Raw genomic sequence first — 22,258 nt, 5'->3', positions numbered from 1 at the left:
CATGCCTAAAACTTTCATGACCCTGTCACTGGGAATCACCCAAGATTCACTACTCACCTACACTAAAATTGGACTTAGTCATGGGTGTCCCCAAACAGCAAACATATCTTAAAAAACCCCAGAGTTTGCCGCCGGGCAGCCAGCAGGCAAAGCCTGGCACCACTTGGTGCACTGGCTGCCCTGGGGGAGGCCAAGGACTCGTTCACTGCCTTGCAGCAGTGTCTTTGGCGTGAGCCCTCAGCATTGGGTCCGACCTGGCAGGGGCACCCCCCACAGCTGCCACACTGTGAGGAGCGGCACTTGCCCCCAAACCCAAGGCCGGAACCCCTCCCAAACTCACCCAGCCACAAGATATTAGCAGCTGGGCGGAGCTAGGAATTTTAACCCAGTTCCCAAGTTCCCTCATGGCGCACTTACCCTGAGGAAAGAGCTTTCTTGGGTCCTGGGGGAGGCCGAGGACTCGTTCACTGCCTTGCGGCAATGTCTTTGGCATGAGCCCTCAGCATTGGGTCCGACCCGGCAGGGGCACCCCCCACAGCCGCCACACTGTGAGGAGCGGCACTTGCCCCCAAACCCAAGGCCCGAACTGCTGATCTTTTTAAAGGAACAATTTCTGGGTTTGTGGATTTTCTCTGTTTATTAATTTTGTATGTACATTTCATTCATTTCTGCTATTAGCAGAAATAGTCTCTATTATGTCCTTCTTTCTACTATCCTTGGATTTATTTGTTCTTACTTTTTTAGTTTCCAGTTCCTTGAGGTGGGAATTGAATTATTGATTTGAGAAGTTTCATCTTCTTTGACATAGCAATATACGGGGGTACTTCAAAAAGTTCACGAAAAGTAGAAATAAATGATAAGTTTGTTTTAATGTGAAAAATTTTAATGTTTGTATCTATTTTTTTTTCATAACACACAATTTCCATAAATGTATTGAAGACATAAAGATATATAACTCTCTTTGAGAACTATTTTTTTACACCCACTAAGTTTTAATGTTTTCCTTTAATTTTAATTTAGCTCCTTTCTTTTTTATTTAATCATTTAAGCAATATTTATTGATTTTTATTTGGAAGGCAAAGTTATACAGAAAAAAGGAAAGAGAGAGAGGAGAATCTTCCACCTGCCAATTCATTTTCCAAATGACTGTAACAGCTACAACTGAGTGGATCCAAAACCAAGATCCAGGAGCTTCTCCTGAGTCTCCCATGTGCATGCAGGGGCCCAAGCACTTGAGTCATCATGTGCTACTTTCCTTGGCCATAAGCAGGGAACCTCCCTATAAATCTGGAACCTATTTTTTTTTACTGAACAGCAACTGGGGATTTAAGCAGAGAACCTAAGCATCAAAACAGGAATGTCAGATTAAAAGATAACTAAATATCCTCTCAGAGGTGTCTTTCAGGGTTGCTGGTTTTTTATTTATTTATTTATTTTTAACCTTCAGAGCTGCTGCCTCCTACTGGTGGTGTATACAAGGGTGCCTCAAAAGCTTCATAAAGCATGGAATTAAAAGATAGGTTTGTTTTGGTGCAAAAAGTTGAAATCTGTGTATATGTTGTGTTTTCAAAACGGTAATGGAAATGTTGTATTACGCAAAAGCTGTGTGCATACTAAAAAATTTCAGAACAAAACTAGCATCTTCTAACTACATTTTCTCCATTAACTCTCTGAGGTGTCCTTTAGTTACCCATTCTGGTCCCAGTTCAGCCTCTCCCCTAGGAAATTCTTAGGCCTCAAAATCCCTTGGGAAAGAGTTGAAGGGCTGCCTTAAGTTTCCTTGGCTGCCTGTTTCCTCGGCTGATGAATTGTGTACTTGGTCCCCTTCAGGTTTAATTAGCTAAGCTTAGCGCTGCTTCCCTGGGTGAGCTCTCCCTCTGAGTCCCAGTGCAGTGGCATTGTTTCTCTAAGACAGGCTGGGGGAATGAATAGATATTGTTGAATGGCACATGTGACATTAGGAGCCTCCATGCTCTCTGACCTCAACTTTTTGCCACCCAGAGAGATAAGTACAGGCCTCTTCCATCAGGTACTCTGTGCTAGGGGTCTCGGATCAGAGGATGCTCCTGCCCTGCCTTTGCCTGAGTCCCAGCAACTGGACAGTTCAGGGACCTCTGTCTGTATTTCATATTGTGTAATTAGAATGTTTTTCTTCAGTGTTGCTTTTAAGGCTAAAAATAACAGTGTGGAAAAGAAGCAATTTAAATATACATCCAAATCTGCTTCCACTTTTTGGAAAAGAGTGGGTCAGCTCAACATTTGAGCTGATTAAATGCCATGGCCTTAGTCTTACTGTGAGATAAATGTTGCTACTTACCGTATTGGGAGCTAAGTAGCAGTTAATTGTCCCATTGTATTAGTCATTGAAGATTTCATTTATGATGCTGTAAGGTTGTCTTCTTACTAGTATTTTTACAAATAAGTGTCTGAAGTACAGGCCAGAAATTTTTTTAAAAGTTGATACATAATGCCCCAGTCCCTAATGTTGCATAGAAATTTGCAGCCTACACAGCAATTTTATTGGTATAGGTGCCCTTGAATCTCACAATAACACTTTAAGTTGCCAAAATTATGGTCATGACAGCATTTTCCTTAAGATTTAAAAAAAATTTTAAGGTTTGTTTATTTTTATTGGAAATGCTGATTTATAGAGACAAGGAGAGACAGAGAGAAAGATCTTCCCATAATGGCTGCTGTGACCAGAGCTGAGCTGATCCAAAGCCAGAAGCCAGGAGCTTGTTCCAGGTTTCTCACACAGGTGTAGGATGTCAAGGCCTTGGGCTATCCTCTACTGTTTTCCAAGGCCACAAGCAGGGAACTGGAAGGGAAGTGAAGCAGCCGGAAACTAACTGGCACCCATATGGGATCCCTACACTTGCAAGAGGAGGATTAACCAATTGAATCATTGTGCCAGATCCCTTAAGATTTATTTTATTTAAAAGGCAGAGTTATAGAAGGAAGGAGTGACACACACAGAGAGAAACAAAGAAAAAAGTATATATAATAATAAATATTATATATATATGTATATATATAGAGACAGAGGGGGGAGAGAGAGAGAGAGAGAGAGAGAGAGGGAGAGAGAGAGGTATCTTCCAGCTGCTGGTTCACTCTGCAAATGCAATGGCTAAAGCTGGGCCGGTCTGAAGCCAGGAGCTTCCTCCAGGTGTTTCACTTGATTGCAAGGGCACAAGGCTTTGTACCCTCTTCTGCTGCTTTCCTAGGCCATAAGCAGGAAGCTGGATCACGAGCGGTGCAGCCAGGAACTGAACCAGCAGCCATATGGGATACTGGTGTAGCAAGTGGTGACTTAGCCTACTAAGCCACAGTGCCAGCCCCTCCCCATCCTCCCCCATGACAGCTTTTACATACCAAGGGTTTGAATTGGAGCAGAAACTTCACAGGAAGCTTCAGGAATGAGTACATGAGCCACTTTAACCCACCCAGGGAGTGAAAGTGTTAACAGCCAGTATTGGTGGCTTTCACACTCTGAGCCAGTGCCTCTTAGTGCTGAAACTTCCCATCAAGGACCACCTTTCCAACTAAGGGTTGCTGCTACTTTTGGAGACATTTGAAAGCTCAGAACAGCTCATCCAGAGTCACTGCTCCACAGCAATTTCAGAGTGAACCAATGTTTGATGAATCCTGGGCCTAGATAGCCACCAGATAATGCTCTTATGACATAACCAGTATTTTCCTTTGTTCCAAGAAGATCACTGAACTGTTTTCTAGTCCTGCACAGGTGCTGACTTACCAGTTAAATGGAAAGGGAAAAATCCTAGTCTCATTCCACAGAAAAAGGAATCGTTGAAGGGATGACCAAAAGGTGTATGATTAACTATTTTGTGCTGGATCTGGGAAATTGATGGAAGGAAAAAGAGTGCTAATGTGTATTTTCATTTCACAAAGAGCATCCCTCACTCCAGCTTAACAGGAAAGAGGAGTCCTGACCTCCATCAGGCACTACTAAGGGATCTCTTCCTCTGGCCCAAGGCCCAGTTCAAGTGCCTTCCCCAGGAAGAGGCCTAGTGAGCATGTGCCAGACCTGGCATACCTTTCAGATGTTGAGGCAAAGTGAGCCTATTTTTTTGTCAGAAGCTGTCTGCTCTGAACACCCTGGAAAACACTGAAGAAAAAATGAAAATATCTAGGCCTTCCTTTACAATATGATCACTGAACCAAGAATGGGTGTATTGGTTTTCAGAGTTCACTAAAGGAGAAGTAGGTTGGACAGGATGGGGTAAGAGAAGTTGAGAAAGGTACTGCATTTCCTCCACCTACTTTTCTTTTAGGAAGTTGTCAGGAAGGGATTTGATTGCTTTTCTTGGGTAAGAAAATTCTGTGCTTGGCTTCCACAGTACATTTTCTAGGTTGTTCCTAACCAACAGAGCTGAGAGAAAGAGTGTATCTAAGAGGGTGTCCTGCTTCTCACTGGGAATCCACATTTCGGACTCCTGTTCTAAGGCAACTGATGGGCTTATTTAAGCATATCTGCCTTTGTTTGGCAATGAGGGTGTTGGACCTCATACCAGATTCTCAGCCCTGTGATTCTCAGCCCTGGCCCCTAAAAGGCTCACATGTACAGTCTGTTAAGCCTACCCTGAAGCCTTTCCTCTGTTATTCTTACTCATTGGGTCTTGATATGTCCCAAAAAATGTACTTTCAAAATTTCATTTTTACTATGCATGCATGCCCATGTGGGCCTCTGATTAGGGTGGGAAGGGTCAGGTATGAAGGAAGGTGGATGGGACACATGTTTCAGTATTTTTTTTCTCCTGTGTCTGCAGAGGAGGAGAGGAGGGGACCACTCCTTACTGTCAAACTACACCAGCACCTGATGATGCCTTAGAGACCCTGATGTCGGAAAGAGTGTTCCGAGGGTGTTACTTCAGTGATTTTGATAGATCAGAGATGTTGTTGGTTTTGTTGCTATAAGGTTAAGAAAATCTTTCTAAGGTCTATTGATTGACATGAACCAACTGGTGCTGCAACCCAGCACAGCCCAGCCAGCCTGCCACAGACCTGTTCCTCATACATACATCGGGAGTCTATCGGGCGACTCCAGATAGACCCCACCAGGCCTACCCTCAACCGCAGTTTTTACATATGCCATCTTCTGCTATAGGCTAGTGTGACCCAGCCAGCATTCCATTCAGCTCTCATGTACACCCATGGATGCTGTGGCTTAGCTCAGCCCAAACCACATCCAGTTGTGGTATTTGCCAGCTGGTGCTACAACTCAGTTTTGTTGGCCCACACCCATTTAGGCTCTCATGCATGTCAGCAGGCACAGCAGCCTAACTCAGCCTGGCCTGCCCCCATACTGGCCCATCCCTAATCCCATCTCTCACACTCAATATTGGAAACAGCAGCCCAGCAATGGAGTCCCTGAAGTTCTTCTACCAGGCCTACTTTCAACCTCAGGTCCTATGTGTGCCAGCAGATGATGTGGTCCAGTCTAAGATGGCCTGCCACAGTCTTGGCATTTGCCAGCATGTACTACAGCCTGACTTAACCTGCCCACCCCCAGTCCCAGCTCTTACAGGTGGGTACAGTAGCCTACCCCAGCCTGGCCCACCCTCAGCCTTCATGTGCACTGGTGAGTGTTAAGTTCCATCCAGGCCTGGGCTGCATCCTGTCCTGGCTCTCACTCATGCTTCTGTGTGCTATGGACTGACCCTTCCCAGCCTGTCCCCAGGCCCAGCTCATACATGTACTATTGGATGCTGTAGCCCAGCCTGGTCAAACCTGCTTCCAGCCCTGAATCTCATGCTCATCAGTGAAAGCTGTGCCTAGCAGTAGAGTTGCCCAAGTTCCTCCACCAAGGCTGCTCCAAACCCCAGATCTCATGTGTGCCATTGGGTCCTGTTGCCCAGACTAACATGGCCGGTCTGCAGTCCTGGCACTCACTGGTGGATATTGCCACCTAGCCCCACTTGGCTGTACCCATTCTGGCTCTCATTAATGGATGCTACAGCCTAGTCTAGGCTGGCCCATGCCCAGACCCAACTCTTGTATGACCCAGTGGGTGCTGTGTCCAAGCCTGTCCTTTCCTGCACCTATTTTGGCACTCATGAGCACCAGCAGGTGCTAGAGCCCAGCCCAGTTTGGCCTACCTCTAGACCCATCACACATGCATGCTGATGGGTGCTATATCCTTGCCTAGCCTGGTCAGTTTACAGCCCCAGCTCTCACACTCACCAGTAGAGCTACATCCAAGCAGGGTAGTCCCAAGAGCTCTCCTACAAGACCTGTTCCTGGCACAGATCTTGTGCACGCTTATGGGTATTGCAACCAGCCTGGCATGGCACACCCACAGTCTCAGCTTTCATTGGCAGATGTTGCAGCCTAGTGCAGCTGGTTATGACCCACACTTTATCCTGGCTCTCATGCATGCCAACGGGTGCTAGGGCCTGACCCTGACAGGCCTGTCCCCAGTTCTGGTCCATACAAACACTGACAGGTGTTGTGGCCTTATCCAAAACACCTGTTACATGAGAAACCAACATGCAACCCTATGTTCATAGCAGCACAATCAATAATTGCAAAAACTTGGAAGCAACCGAAATGCTCATCAACAGAGGACTGGATAAAAAAAGCTATGGTTCATTTACTCCATGGAATACTACTCAGCTATTAAAAAAAACCGAAATGCAGTTCCCCTTTAAAAAAAAAGGAGGGGGGGAAGAATTAGCAATTATGTTGGCACATTGGTATTGTTAACACAAATTTGGCATTTCCCAGGCCCAGAATGCCTGCCAGCTATTGGCTGCTTTTCTCCCAGTAATGTAACATTTGCTTAGGTACAAGACAACCTAGGTAGTTGCCTACAGCTAGGTCCAAAATGTGCTTTTGCAACAATCATTCCAGTTGATTTTGATGTTGGGAGGTTCCCAGACCATATTTGAACTTCTGCTTGGAGTTCAAGAACACTGTATAATTTGTTTAATTCATACAGTATATATATACTGCACTCACAGCATACTCGAAACCCAACAAATGAGATTCTCTTGAGGCTGTTTTGAATCTCGTGTCTGGGCTTGAGCTCCATGATCTCATTGGGATGATACTTGATGGCTTTTTTTCCCCTCTTATTTTAGCTTGGGGTTTGAGGACAGCTGTGTGTCTATGTTTATATCAACTTCCAGGAATAGTTAATGCACATCAAGCTATCACAGGACAAGTAGCTGCTATTCAATTGGAGGCACTCTTGGCTTAGGCAGTGATTGGGAATAGATAAGTTCTCTGCTGCACACACTCAATACACAAATCAACAGTTTTATTATGAACCTGATGTTTCTGTTATAATAATATGGAATTAGTTTCATGACAATTAACAATGCTTTTATTTGCAGTGTCTATACTCTAAGGCTTGGAAGGCCAACTTAGTGGAAAATCATTGTTAAATAAATGTTTGCTTCCTGTCTAGTAATCAAACATTAGATTTCGTGCAAAGCCAATCTGCCTGTTGTCCTTTTAGATTTACTAGTCAGGACTCAAAAGGAACAATTAAAATGATTCACAAATAAGGGAGATTGCTCTGAAGCCAGAAAGACAATTTCTACTGGAAGCTTGTAAAGAATTAATTCACCGATGCAACAAACACCTCATTTATTTAGTACCCACCATTCAGTGTGCTGGAGATAAAGTGATAAATAAAACAGATGAAAACTTTTTCTCATTGAGTTTATATTGCAGTGGGGAATATGGATAATAAAGAAGATAAATAGAGGAAACATCTAGTATGTTAGATGATGATGAAAGTGACAAGAATAAAAACAATGGAGAGATTATTAAATGTCAGGGCTAAACATGTTAAGTAGTTTGGCCAGGGAAGGTCTCAATGAGAAGGTAGTTTTGAATTAAAAGCTAAAGGAAGTGAAGGAGCTATTCACATGGACATGGAGGAAGAACCTGCCCAGCAGCAGGAATGGCAAGTGCAAAGGTCCTGAGGGGAGAGTTTGCCTGAAATGCTTGCAGAACAGTGAGCCAGTGTGGTATCTATTTGTAGTAGAAAATGGTAGCATATGTGGTCAACCCACAGATCACATGAAATTAATAGGCACATAAACGGTTCCATCTAGTTCCAAAAGCCCAGAGCTGTAAGATCCTTGTAATATGAGAGAAGGAACCTGTACAGATGTGGAGTTTCCCTTTTGCAAGATATTGTCCAGAAATGTAGCAAAATTTTACAGTAATTCATGAAGCATTTCTTCTTTAAGAATTCTTCGAACAGAGGCATTTGAAACTCTTGGGATCATTTAATTGACCTGTTTATTTTCTTCTGCTCTCTCCAGAACTTCTCTGAGTCATCATCTGTACCTGATGTATTAAAGTCCTTGGACACTCAGAATTTCAGTGACTTTCCCACTTTATCTACCAGTCAGAGCTGCTTAGATTCTTCAGCTGCTCGACACAAGATGGCTTTGAATCCCCGGAAGCAAAAGAAGAACTTCCAGGTAACTATGAGTTCTTCTAAAGACTTGGAGTCAACTCTTGTGTAGGAAGAGATGATTTCCAGCATTTGCAATCTGGCCCTGTGGAACTGGTGTGGTTTATGAGACTCCTACCCTAAGTGGAGATGGCAGAATGAAAGGTACTGTCCTGGGCTTGATGCCCCAGAGGAGTAAGAAAGCTTCCATCTGTTGGGTGGGGTGTCCTGTCTATTGGAATTTATATAAAAGGTACTGAAGAAGGTAGAAGCAATGACTTATGCTTGCATAAACTCTTCTTATTGGTTATCCTCTGAGAATTCCATCAGCCCTTTTGAGGAAGAGATTCAACCCTAGCCCCAATCAAGATTCTTTCCATTATATTGATCAGATAAATCTTTGAGTTATACATTGCATCACTGTTACACTCATTTGGAAGACAACCTTGGCCCCTCCCAATGCATGAGCAGACTCAGATGGAGTTCCTGGCTTCAGCCTAACCTAGCTTGGGCCATAGTAGCCACTTGAGAATGAACCAGTGAATAGAAGATATTATCTCTCTCTCTCTCTCTCTCTCTCTCTCTCTCTCTCTCTCTGCTTTTCAAAGAAATAAAATTAAATTTTAGGAAAAGATTTATTTACTTTTATTTGAAAGGCAGTTACAGAGAAAGGAGAGAAAAACAGAAAGAGAGAGAGAGATCTTCTGTCTACTGGTTCACCCCCCAAATGGCTTAAACGGTTGGAGCTGGGCCAGTGTGAAGCCAGGATCCAAAAGTTTCTTTCTGGTATCCCACATGAGTGCAGACATCCAAGCATTTGGACCATCTCCTACTGCTTTCCTAAGCTCATTAGCAGGGAGCTTGATCAGAAGTGGAACAGCTGGGACTTCTTTTTGCCTCTGCACCCCCAACATAACCCTTATCAGTTTTCTTCTTTTGAGTTGGAAAGATAGAGTTCATGTTTTCACTACAATGAATTGGCTCACAGGTCTGGTGAATGAAATCTGAGAATTTTGGGTTACTGTTGTGGCATAGTAGGCTAAGCTTCAGCATATGGTGCCAGAATCCCATGGTGTCCTGACTTGTGAGCTAGCTGCATGCTTTATGGTTTGGGAAATCAGCAGAAGATGTAATAAGTGCTTAGGCCCCTGAACCCACATGGGTGATCTGGAAGAACCTTCTTGGCTTCTAGCTTTAGATCCACTTAAATCTGGTCATTGTGGCCATTTTGGGAAACAATGCAGCTAGTGGAAGATTTCTCTCTCTTTCACACTTTCTCTCTCTCTCTCCCTTCTCTCTGTAACTCTGCCTTTAAAAAAAGAAAACAGAAAATCTGAGAAATACAGTGTTGCCAAGGGCACAAGACTGTTGTCAGGTGCAACAGCCCACTTTCCAGATTTATGGCTCTCCAATTTAGTTCAATAGTTTCTGGAGTGTTTTAGATCATTGCCTACTGTCATTTACAGATTAGGAATTTCAGATCTAAAGTCACCACTTCCAATAAGTAAGAAGGTTTCTAGGGATCTCCTAATGGAGGCATTGGAAATAACTTTCATGTTCAATGATGCTGTTAAATACCCTGCTTCAAAGGACTTGCTTTTCCCAATATAGCATAACTCCTTGGTGTACATTCAAGAATGAATAGGGGCCTGGCACAATAGCATAGTGGTTAAAGTCCTTGCCTTGCACGCGCTGGGATCCCATGTGGGCGCTGGTTCTAATCCCAGCAGCCCTGCTTCCCATCCAGCTCCCTGCTTGTGGCCTGGGAAAGCAGTCCAGGATGGCCCAAAGCCTAGGGACCCTGCACCCGCATGGGAGACCTGGAAGAGCTCCTGGTTCCTGGCATCAAATTGGCTCAGCTCCAGCCATTGTGGCCACTTGGGGAGTGAACCACTGGACGGAAGATCTTCCTCTCTGTCTCTCCTCCTCTCTGTATATCTGACTTTCCAATAAAAATAAATAAATCTTTTTTTAAAAAAATAATGAACAGAAATCACTTGAAGCTGTTTCTTTCCTTGTTTTAGGTGATACCAGTGCAGGATGAGCCAAGCTTTTCACTGGTTTCTGAAGACAATAGCATGACCGCAGTGAAAGATGCTGACCAGAAGAATGTGAAAAAAGACAATGAAGGTTGGCATGTTTTCATCTTTCCCCCAGAAACATGTTATAGGCTTTATTGCACAGTGCTATGTGATAGGAACTTGAGATAGGATTATTCAGGACTGCTGTTCTTCCTCCCCAGAGAACTTTACGTTTAGGATGCATACTAGTATGTTCAGATTCACATGTCTAGACTGCTGTATTAATACAATTGAAACTTAAGGCATTTAGATAAAAGATTATGTAAGAATTGCTACTTTACCTATGTGAATTTCAAACTTCCAGGACGAGTTTGGTTTGTTTCTAGATGTGTTTAATCGTTTCTGATACTGGTGTCCATGGTGATTTCCTCAATGAATCCAGATATGAATATACCTTGCAATTTCTGCTGCAATGTTGTTCCTCAAAACAGAACCAGACAGGGATGACAGAAGCAGCCCCCAAAATAATTTGTTAAAGTTATCTTTCTTTTCTGGTAGAAAAAAGGAGGTCTTATGTGAACAGAGAGCTCAGTTTCCATATCCCTGAGCAAAGAGGGCTTGAGTAGTTTAGACAGATGTCCTTGGCAGCCAACAACTGTCAAATCCCTCAAAACAAACACCACCTGACTGAAAACCTGCCTCTGTGTGTGTGTGTGTGTGTGTGTGTGTGTGTGTCTATGGGCAGATGTTGGTCCCAGCTGATGGCAAGATAATTTCAAGCAATCTTTGAGTAAGCAAAATTGCAGTCCTACAAATTAAGTTCAATAATTCTTTCATGTTTTGCCACAGAAGATTTCCTGTGTGAGTTTAACAACAGGAAATCCCTGAATACATTTCCCCCATGAATAGTAACACAAGCATCCTGCTAAAAGAAGATTAACTGAGTAACCCTTCATCTATAGTTTTCAGATTTATCTGTGAATAGTTGCCTCTTTTATTATTTCCTTGCTGTTTTTACACAGACATTGAAAGTAACTTTTTACACAGAGGCTAGAACTGAATCAGTTCTCACGGGAGCAGATATTTCCGCATAATGAGGGTGATGTGGAGCACAATCAGTTATTCTCGGTATTTGCGCTGGATATAAAAATACTGAGTGGGGCAGGGATACAACTGATGGGAAGGAAAGGCAGCAAGGGCCCAGTCCAACTGTGGATCAAAGTTCCTTAGAAAAAATAGCAGAGAGAAAGGGCAGCAATCTATAGAACTGCTACCACGTGTTTAACCTAAGCCTGTAGACTGATGCAATTATTCAGATATTTCAAGATTTTTTTTTCTGCATATATTCAAAGATTGTTTGGTATATAACAGATCATTTTAATACTAGAAAATAAAAAAGGGACCCTAATCCAACTCTCTTTCTTTCTAGAAAGAAAGAAATATGTGCACATAATAGGAAATTTTAAGTAGCTCACATAAACATTAAGCAGAAATTAGAAACGCTAACCGGGAAGTCAAAATTTCTCTGACCATTGCCCCAGTTTCCTTCAGAGTTCATCAAACTTGGCCTCTCAGTGCATCTCAGCTAGTGGTGGACCAGATAATTGATGACATGGTGATGAGTCAACCCTGGGATTAGTTCATAAAACTAAAATTTCCTTTTGATTACAATTTTCCAACTGTAGCAGGTGAATAGTGAATAAGTGCCTATCTTCTATGTAGCTGTGCCTTCACAGTAGAAAAGTCAGTAACAAGTAGCCACTCACTATGTCACAACAGAGTGTTTTTATTCTATGAAGTCAACAGCACACAAATTTGTCCTTTCCTGATTTCTCTTTGGTACAGGACCCACAAACGAAAAACAGAACAGTGAGACAGAGGTTTCTGATAAGATAACAGAACAGGCCTCAAACACTGCTAATTCTGAGAACCTAAACTATCCAACATCAACAGCACATGGAAGAAGGTATAGAATAGGATCAAATGCTTTAGGAACGAGTGAGAATGTCACACAGTCCAGCCAAGGATTTGATGTGGGTGACAGAGGCAAGTCCTCACCTACCAATAAGCTTTCCAGGGATTACTCTTTCTGGAACCTATACTTGGAGAGCAAAGTCACAAAGCAGAAAACAACTCCACAGGTAGAAACCACTGCTGCTCAGGAGTTGTTCTCAAATAAAGCTGACCTGGGAAAGAAAAGTGCTGAAGTCAATTTTGAGGCAAAAAATATATCAACACCCCAGCGTCTACCTGCAGATGTGGAAAAGAAAATGGTGAGTGACCTATCATTATTCTATGAAAATATAGCTTCTGCAGGCAAGAAGCCACAAGCTAGAGTGATGCAAAGCTCTCCTGCAACCACAGGAGAAAATATTCACTCAGTGAGAAAGGGAGTGCAGGCGATGGCAGAGCCTTCTCAGATCTTGTCAGAAGACAAAGGAACTTCTAGTCTTGCTCTGCAGGATGCCCCATGCAAAGTGGAGTCATCCCAGGATGTCTCAGCTCTCTTTAAAGATGATCCTCCCACAAGCATCTTTCAGACTGCCTCACCAAGTGCTTCCAGCATGCCCAGTAAGGCAGGCGGAGTCATTCTGACAGAGAGGCTGCTGCCACCATGCTTTTCTACTCTCTCAGGGAAGTCTGAAGCTAAGGAAATTCCCTCAGATTCAGCCAATGCTCCAGAGAAGAGCAGTAATTATGTACAACCTTCCCAGTGTCTGGGGAATCCTAAAGCTACAGAAATCTCAAATTCAGAGAAGGCGCTAAAGGAGAAGAGTAATTCTGGGGAACTGGGTTCTCCCAATTACTCTCCTGTGTCCAGTTCTGAAGACAAGTCAAAGGTCATCTCAAAATCCAAGCATTTCACTGTGAAATTGAGCGGTTCTGAGAAGCAGCCGGCTCCACAGTACCCTTCCCAGACTTCAGAGGAGTCTGATGTTGAGAAAGTGTCTACAGGATCAAGTAGTCACGTCAAGAAGCACAACTTTGCTGAAGACTGGAGCAGCTTGGAAGGAGACCTCGTTGTTGGACCTCATGGGCAGGCCGCGATGAAGCCCAAAGACAAACAAGAGGCCGTCTGGATGTCCCACAACGCCCCCAAAGAGTGGAGCACTTCTGCTTGGAAGTCTGTGTCACAGCACCAGGGCTCCCGCAGATCAGCGAACGCTGTGGCAGAAGAAAGCATTTCTGGGGAGCCAGTATCTGCCCGAGATGCTTTCAAGCCATGGGAGGGTCAGAAATCCGAGCAGAAAGATTCTTTAGATCCAAAGAGTGCAGCCATGGACTGGGGCATTTCTATGGAGCCGCTACCCCCAAGAAGGACCTTGAAACACCCTTTGATTGTGAGAGAGGCTACTTTAACGGAGATGCTGTCTGCCAGGCAGCGTTCTCAGCCCCTGTTGAAATCAGCAAGTGCACAAGATGCTTCGGATGCAGAGAGCACTGCTGGTGAGGGGAAGCTCTCCGGTGAGGAGAAGCTCTCCGTGGGGCCGTGTCCTTCTCGGAGTCCCTCCGAGCCCTTAAGTGACACTCAAGCTCAACAAGATATGCTCTCTGAGTCACAGGCACTGCCGGCTGAGAGGGACATTTCAGTGGAGCAGTCCCTGGCATCTCCCGAAGTCAATGAAGGTGCTGTGGTGAAGGAGAGCTTCAAGCTGCGCAGGAAGCTAGGCCCAGCGAATGTTTCCACACCACACGGCACTTCACTGCCTCCCAAACACAGTCTCCAGCCTAGGGGGAAGCCTGCCCTCGAGCAAGTCTCTGCTGGTCCAGAGAATGTTGAGGCTGAGGGGCGCGTGGGTGTGCAGCCACAGTCCATGTCCACAAGCGGGCAAAACATTAATGAGTGGCACATTTTGGCAGAAGCGCCTCCTCTCAAGAAGTCTCCGATCCCGAGGAGAGCAGCAATGAAGAAACCCATCTCTGCAGGTTCAGGGAGTGCTTCCACAGAGTGGCGTGATTCCATGCAGCCACGGGGGAGGCTGAGATTGGAGCCCCAAGTCTCTCCTGTGCTGCAGGGCGCTGCGGAAGAGCAGACTTCTCAGCAGCGAGGGAAGCCACCAGGACCAGAGGGTGTGGCCACGGAAAGGGGCGTGACCACAGAGCACCTGCCTTGGGGACCGCTTTCCCAAGCCACAGCAAGAGCTGAGGAGCACAGTTCGGGGAAACCGCTTCCTGTGAAACAGCCTAGTCAGTTCCCAGTGAGGGCCAAAGTACAAGAGATGTCCTCGAGTATGAACAGGGCTAAGATAGGGAAATCGCTGCTTAGCAGTTATTCCATCGTCAAATCACAACCATCCAAGTCATTCGTGAAGTTTATGGCCCAGCAGATCTTTTCTGAGGGCCCTACTACCGAAACAGGCACTTGTGTGAACCCTCCGCCTTCAAGTCATCGTTCCAAGCCTTTGTGGAAGTCTAAAATGGATCACCAGATTGTCTTGGGGCAAGAGAACGCTGACCCCAAGGGAGACAGTGCTTCGAAGATGCTAGAAGTCTCCCAAGGTTCTGAAAGCTCCAGCGAAGGGAGGAAGGGTTCCAGAGAGGTGCTGCCTTCCCGACACTTTGCCCAGAGCTCCAGTGGTTCAGCATGGCAGGCCCAGAATCCCTTGGTGGGCTCAGTGGAAGAACGTGGAAAGCAGAGCATTGCTGAAGCACATCTGCACTCCAGCAATGCTCCGGCTTCTGGGGATGCTGAACCGACCTGTTCAAAGTCCCTGAGCACTTCTGCTAAGGGAACTGTGTGTGAGAACAAGTCTGGCAGCGAGTCCCACCCCAGCAAAACCAAGAAACACAGCTCAGGCTCTGAAGCACTCCTGAAGAGTACCTTCACCCCAACCAACAGGTCTAAGATCAGAGGGGACCCGCCCTTGAAATCACCTACTTCTTCTGGAGACACTCACTCCAACAAGGAAATTCTTGAGAGTGGTGGTGGCAATCGTGACTGCCATTCAAAACTAACCATCTATGAAATCAAGGGGGAAAGATATTTCGGAGTCCAGCTGAGAAGAACCTCTTCTGCACAGAAGTGTGACAGTACAAAGCTGAGTAGTTTCAGCCAGCTTCCTTCACTGTCCCCGTTCTCCATGCCGTTCTCTGAAGGCAGACAACAACAAATGAAAAGAAGTGCTTCCCAGGGTATCCTGGACACCACAGACAGCACTGCCGCCATACCTGACCTGGTGCAGAAGCAGCCAAGCAGGCCCAAATCGGAAGTTATGGCCAGTAACCCAGCTGCCTACAAGATCCCAGGTGAGAGTTTTCTGTCTGGAGATGCCAAGAGGGGGGAAGACGCGGAAAGCAAAGCATTGTCTGGGCCTTGAAATTCACCCTAATCTTGCCGGCTGCACTGATACAGCAGTGGATCTGGGGACAGCCTAGTGCCCTGTTCTGGGTTAGTAGATCTGGAGGTAGTTAATTTTGAGAGTTCCCTTTCCTAGGAGGTGAGGGGGTGGGGAAATGGGAAGGTGGGTTCCCTCTGCACAGCCATTCACATTCTGCAACAGACGTGAGCTTTTTCCCTAACCTCTGTGTTCCTTACATTTGGTTGTCATTTGATGCATTTCTCAAAATACTTTTACGTGTGTCATGTCCCTCCCTAACACTATCTACATTTGAAAAAGCAACTCGTTAGCAAAGCTCCATGTTCAGACTCTCAGCCCAAATCTGAACTGACTGGAAATGTTGACATGTTCATAGCTTCTCCCACTTCCTGAAATGTCTACGAATCTAGGGCTTTGTGATATTTTGAACACTAATATCTCCCCAAACTTTTAGCTTTGCATTAATCACAATATAGTTTTGTGTGTACCTGTGACCACACACTTGCCTGAGGGGATATGACTATGTAACAGATACCAGACTTTCCTTGGAGTCAAAGAAATGACATCCATGGCCAGAGCCTCTTGCTTCTGAGGAGTTTCCTCAGCCCCATTGGCAACCACTGCTGCTATGTTGATTTGGGTATGGGAAGTGAGATGGACAAGGGAAAGGGAGGGTTCACTAAGGGACAGTAGGCCCATTTTGAAGTTCAACTCCTTAGCCTTCCCAAGAACCCTTGCCTTGCTAGATTGTGGGTCGATTCACGTGGGGGAGGGCTTTCTCTACTTCATAGCTGTTTTTTTTTTTTTTCCATTTGGCAGCTAATAAGGATCTGACTCGGCAGCTAATAAGGATCTGACTGTGGGCAAACCTAGCTAGGCTAAGATTCTGACTGACTTACTCCACTTGTAACACTTTTCATTTCTTTGCCAGGAAAGCCACCTGGGCAACAAGCAGATAATGCTGTCTCCGAGCCACTTTGGATAACTGTGGCAAAGCAGAAGCAGAGAGATTTTTCATACTCTGTCTCTATGAAGGAATCAAAATTCAAGATCGGAGCTGCAGCTGAGCCAGAAACAAAGGAGCCTAGTCATGTGGTAGGACCCCGGGCCACCCAGCAAACACTCCAAAAGGTTTCTGGAGCCATCAACTAAGCTTCCATTGGGAACTTGTCCAACATACCTCTGACCCCTCTTTGGGAATATTAAGCCAGGTGGACTCTTTGGAAGTGGGGTGGGGGAATTTCATACTCATAAAAATGTGTCCCAGTTGATGCTCTTCAAGGGTTGTGGGAAGTTATTGACATGAGGAGAGTCTGTCAATCAAAACTTTAAATATGCAAACAGAGGTCCATGAAATCAGTTATGAGATAAGGATTAAGTTGTACCATGTATGGCAAATGTAGCCACTGGGGTAAGAACCAAATGATTATTTTTTTATAGATATTTTATGCTCATAACTATGTATATGTATGCTTATAAATGGAATCAAGGTATAAATATATTAGTCTCAAATTTCTGCAGAGAATGTATTCCAAGATCCCCAGTGAATGCCTGAAACCCCAGATAGTACAAATCCTGTCATTCAATGCCTTTTTTGCCTCTTAACTAAGTATGTACTATGCTCTGTGGCCATAACTTCAGCAACCTAGGTGGAATAGCTAAAGTAGCACTCATATTTTTTTCCCTCTTCACATTTTAAAAGTTCTATTCATTTGAAAAGCAGAATTACAGAGAGAGAGAGAGAGAGAGAGAGAGAGAGAGAGAGAGATCTTGAGAGAGAGATCTTCCATCCAAGGTTCACTCCCCATATGGCCGCAACTACCTGGCCAAGCCTGGCATGGAGACAGGAGCTGGGAGCTTCTTCTGGGTTGCCCACAAAGTGGAGTAGCCAGGACTCAAACTGGTGTCCATATGGCACTACAGGCAGTGGCTTAACCCACCACACCACAGTGCTGGCCCCACCCTGTTCACAATTCAATGGATAGAAAATATTTGCTTGCCATAGATCATGGAAACCTCAGCAAGTGATTTTTTTTCTTTTCGTTTTACGTAAAAAGCTTTCACTGTTTCACTTAAAGGAAGCATTTATAGCTTCTCTTCAACATATTCAAATTGCTAGTATCACTACTTTTGTGCCCTGGGACCATTATTCAATAAAATAAGGGCGACTTGGACATGATCATTATGATGTTATGACAGTTGATGTGATGATCAAGTCAGCTATTAAATGAGTAACAGGCCAGTAGTGCATAAGACATAAATATTCTGGACAAAAGGATGATTCATATCCCCGGCAACAGAGAGATAGATGGCATGAGAGTGCATCACACTATTGAGCATGTGATTTAAAACACTTGAATCATTTATTTATGGAATTTTCTGTGCAAAAATTTTGCCCCTGGGGCAGGTGTTTGTTTGAGGCATTAAGCCAGTGCTTAAGATGTCTGCATCCCACTTTAGAGCACATGGTTCAAGCTCCAACTACTCCACTTCTGACCCAGCTTCCTAACAACGTTTACCTAGGAGACAGCACAATAAGGCTCAATTGCTTGAGCCTTGGCAATCCATGTGAGAAAACTAGGATAGACATTCTGGCTCTCAACTTTGGTCAGCCCCAGCTACTGGGAGGCATTTTGGAAGTGAAAAGCCTAAAGTACAAAATTTTGAAAAGTTCTACAGTTGCATTACTTTTTAATGCAAAGCATGTTTCAAGTGTTATGTCAGAACATTTTACGCAGAGAAATTCTATGGAACTCACTTCAGTGAGTTCAGCAGATTCGTTTGTAATCACCACATTCTGTCATCTTACTGTTAAGCATCAGGAAAGTGCTAAGGAAAAGAAAGTTCGCAAGTTTGCAAGTTAACTAATTTTTATGTTACTCTGTACATACTATTTGCAAGGCACCCTTTTCTTTCAGATTGTGTAAGGTGGTATACATGAACCAGCTTAGGGTGTGTGAACATAAATTACAAACTGTGATATCTCTCCTTATCTAACTGTATCAATATGTGTATCTATTTGTTGTGTTTTAATTAATATGAACTCAAAGTTATTAGGACAGGGCTTGCATCTATAATCTCCTGAATAAATCTTTAATTGTTTCAATGTCAGGACTTACACACTTTTTTTCTGTTTGTATTTTCTTGGATTAAAGGGAGCTGGCCCTGAAAAGGAAAACCAATCAAGAAACATTTTGAGTTCCAATGTCCATCCACAGAAGATGGCACAGACGAAACAAATTAAATCAGGTAAAAGCACATGCTTCCATCCCCCTACTGCACTGAAGGAGCTGTCTAGGCACAGACAGCTCTCATAGCTGGGGATTCAAGAAGAAAGTACCAAGCCGCTTTCACGTCTGTAATAAAGCTTTGCCTTCCTCATCCCCAATGGCACTGTTGAAAATAATCCACCATAAAAGTTCGATGGTGTGGAATTATTCTTTAACTATTTAAAAGACTTTATTTCAGCTCCTTTGTAATCTGAGCAGGGATGTGAAAGGTGGGGAAATGTTGACCATTGGAAAGGCATGGTACAGGGACACAGAGAAAGTCATCTCAATCTGTAAGTTGCGGGCAAGGGGTTTTTTAAAATTCCCCTCATGCATAAATTAGACTAGGAATTTAAGAACCCATTGTCAGACCAGCAGTTGACCTGTTTATAGTGATTAATGGCAACATGGACGCTATATTCCTGTAGAGTGGCTGTCAGTTCTCACTGTGTGTTAGAATAATCAAGTAAACTTTTAAAAAATTACTAAGGGCCTTGGCTTCATCAAGAAATTCTTAGTCATCTTAGCAAATTTGATTTCCAGACCAAATTCTTATTTAGTCAGGAGTTGGTATAGACATTGGTCCTTTACAAACAGTCCTGAGTGATTCTATTGTGTAGTCATGGCTGACAAATGCTAGTTGAGTCTAAGCCCCTGAGCCAATCAGCTATCAAGCAAGAGACAGTGAGCTGAGGAATAGGAACATAGTGGGGCTACCCACTAACCTTGGTTTTTTATGTTGTTGTTTTTAATCAGTCATTTCATTTCACATGACACCATGAATTGGTAAGGCAAAAATATTATCTTAAAAGTGTAAGACAATCCAATAATCATGCAAACAAATATTGGGAGTAACAGATAAAGGTTTTACTTTTCAAGTCATCCCCTGTCCATATCCCTGTGGTCATGTTGATTTTTACTCTTTTGACCTATCACCTGTAGTATGGCTCAGACACTGACTTTTAGAAGCTCAAAAGAGGGAACTGGAAAGTAACAAGTGTAAGGGGGAATTATAAAGGATGAAACACTTATTGCATCTTGTAGATGCTCAGTGTCTCAGGGGTTTCTTACTGTTTGTGTGTGTTGCTTGCTATGATTTCAGCTGCATGTGAAGATCCAATGATAATGCATTCTCCTGCCAAGGAAAAGGAAACTAAAGGATCTTCAGCTCTACCAATCAAGTCCAAACAATCAGTTGAGCCAGTTGAGCCAGTTGAGCCAGTTGAGCCAGTTGAGCCAGTTGAGTCAGCTGAGCTGGTCAAATCAGCTGAGCCTGTCTGGTTCGCCATGGCCAAGGAGAAGGCCAAAGCATGGAGCCATAAACAAGAGATCGTGTGAAGAAATAAGTCCTAGGTGAAGTATCAACATTTTAAATGTTAGTTGACAGCAGCTGTGTTAATTCTGTTAGTGATTTCTTCACTGCAACCATTTTTATTCAACCAAAAGGCCTTAGAAGTGATAGTTAAAAACAGATTTATTTGAAAGGAGTGCTGTGAATGCCTAGCCTTCAGTACACTTACCAGAATGTCTGCAAACCTGGAATTTCCTCTATAAAAACAATGGGAGGTGCTTACACTGGAATAGAATCATGAAAGTTTTAATTTTGGACAATGTGCTTTTGAAAAGAGAAACCAAAAACATTTGGTTGGGGGCAACTGAAAAGCTATCATTTTTCTCATCCAAATAAAGTAACGCTAATGGAAATACACAAGTGATTTAGCTACAAAACTGGCTTTTAGTATTTATGAGCCTGAGAACATGCTTGAAAATTATTTGATCACTTCACTCAGCTTTATAAAGGCTCTTATAAGATACAGTGTGAGTAGACATCTGGGTCTCCAAGAATAATTTAGCACAGTCAGTCTCCTAATCCAATACCCCATGAAACACCTTTTGTGTCCTTGGAGTCCTCCAAAAATGGTAGGGGATAGCAATACACAGATCACCTATATAGAGCTTGCCCTGTGCACATGCCACATGTTAACCTGATGCAGGCCTGGCAATATCATGTGCCATCCAAGAGGTGCAATGTTTCTGGAGGTTGATCACCCTCCTTTGGATGGTTAGTTTATCAGTGTTTGGCCTCTCTTCCCAGGATAACTACAGTCCTCTCCATTTGCTTAGAAATAAAATTGTGCCTCCTTTCATACACGCTTTGTTTAAGTGCTTAAGATCCTGTTGAAATTCCATGTTGTACAGAGATCAAAATCATACTTACCATCAAGTACACAGCAAGTTCACTGTCTTGATGCAAGTCCGGGACCACAGGAGAGCTCCCTTCTCTGGCTCTTACTTCTAGAGAACCTTCTACTTTGTAGCGCAGGTTTTCATCCATTATCCCTAGCAGCTTCTGCCTCACAAGTTTTTGGCCCAAAGCAAGTTTGCAATCCCAAAAGCCGCAGAGAAACGAGCTTCTTGCTAACTGGAAACCGTAAGTGATAAAGTCGGTCTCTGGATGCCCTTGATCCTAGAGGCACATACTCCAAAAGTTACTAGGCTGGAGAGCCCCCCACCCAGCCCAACCATGAAGAAGGAAAGCAGCGGAAGAAAAGTCAGGGTGATAGGATAGGGGGCAAGTAGCCTAGCAAATATGATTTATCCTTTTCATCCTGCCAGGAATTCTTTTTCTTTGGTAGCATCACCTCCACTGAAAACTTCCAGGCAGAAGATATAAGCATCTTCATCCCCAGAATCAGTCCCTGAATTTGGCTGCTTTCTGAGGCATACGCCACCCTAAGTCACCAGAAGTTAGTTAAGTCTTCCTTTTACTTCTCTTTTATTCCCCAAACCCACAAAACATGGAGAGATTTTTCCCTTAGATGCCTTGCCAGTAAGCCTGGTTTATTTTCCTAGATGACCCAGAAGTGACTTCTCATTAGAGTTATCACTGTGTCTGCCTCAGTCGTTTTGGGGCTATTCTGCTCAAACAGACACGCAGGCCTGGATGTGTCTTTACATTCTAAGGAAATAGATAGAGTCCTGCCCCACGCCAGAAAGCCCACAGAGGAGCCAGAGCCAATTTAAACACCTCATTCTGGATTTCGCAGATAGCTGGTATAATGTACACAATATCAACATGCTGGATTTTGCATTTTCTCTATAAACCATCTATTTTTTTCTAATACTGTGCTTTTGCCTTATTGATAAAGCTAGGTTTTTTGATTTGATAGATTGAATATTATTACATTTGTATTATGTAGTGAACAAATCATCCAGTTA

The 22,258-nt window shown here is 43.8% G+C and overlaps 1 protein-coding gene across 1 annotated transcript in view; it reads left to right on the top strand.

Annotated features, from left to right (window-relative positions):
• The window catches only part of KIAA1210 (KIAA1210 ortholog), a 43,970-nt gene extending 22,371 nt beyond the window's left edge, over positions 1–21,599 (top strand). The window contains exons 7-12 of the mRNA XM_058659155.1: positions 8,298–8,459; positions 10,456–10,561; positions 12,298–15,699; positions 16,702–16,901; positions 18,926–19,019; positions 20,142–21,599. Coding sequence (XP_058515138.1) covers positions 8,298–8,459; positions 10,456–10,561; positions 12,298–15,699; positions 16,702–16,901; positions 18,926–19,019; positions 20,142–20,377 — 4,200 coding nt within the window. The 3' untranslated portion in view covers positions 20,378–21,599. The remainder of the gene's footprint in view (positions 1–8,297; positions 8,460–10,455; positions 10,562–12,297; positions 15,700–16,701; positions 16,902–18,925; positions 19,020–20,141) is intronic.
• Positions 21,600–22,258: the final 659 nt, after the last annotated feature.

This window comes from Ochotona princeps, chromosome X, assembly GCF_030435755.1.
Source record: "Ochotona princeps isolate mOchPri1 chromosome X, mOchPri1.hap1, whole genome shotgun sequence".
Classification (NCBI taxonomy): domain Eukaryota; kingdom Metazoa; phylum Chordata; class Mammalia; order Lagomorpha; family Ochotonidae; genus Ochotona; species Ochotona princeps.
This window is presented reverse-complemented; position numbering and strand designations above follow the sequence as displayed.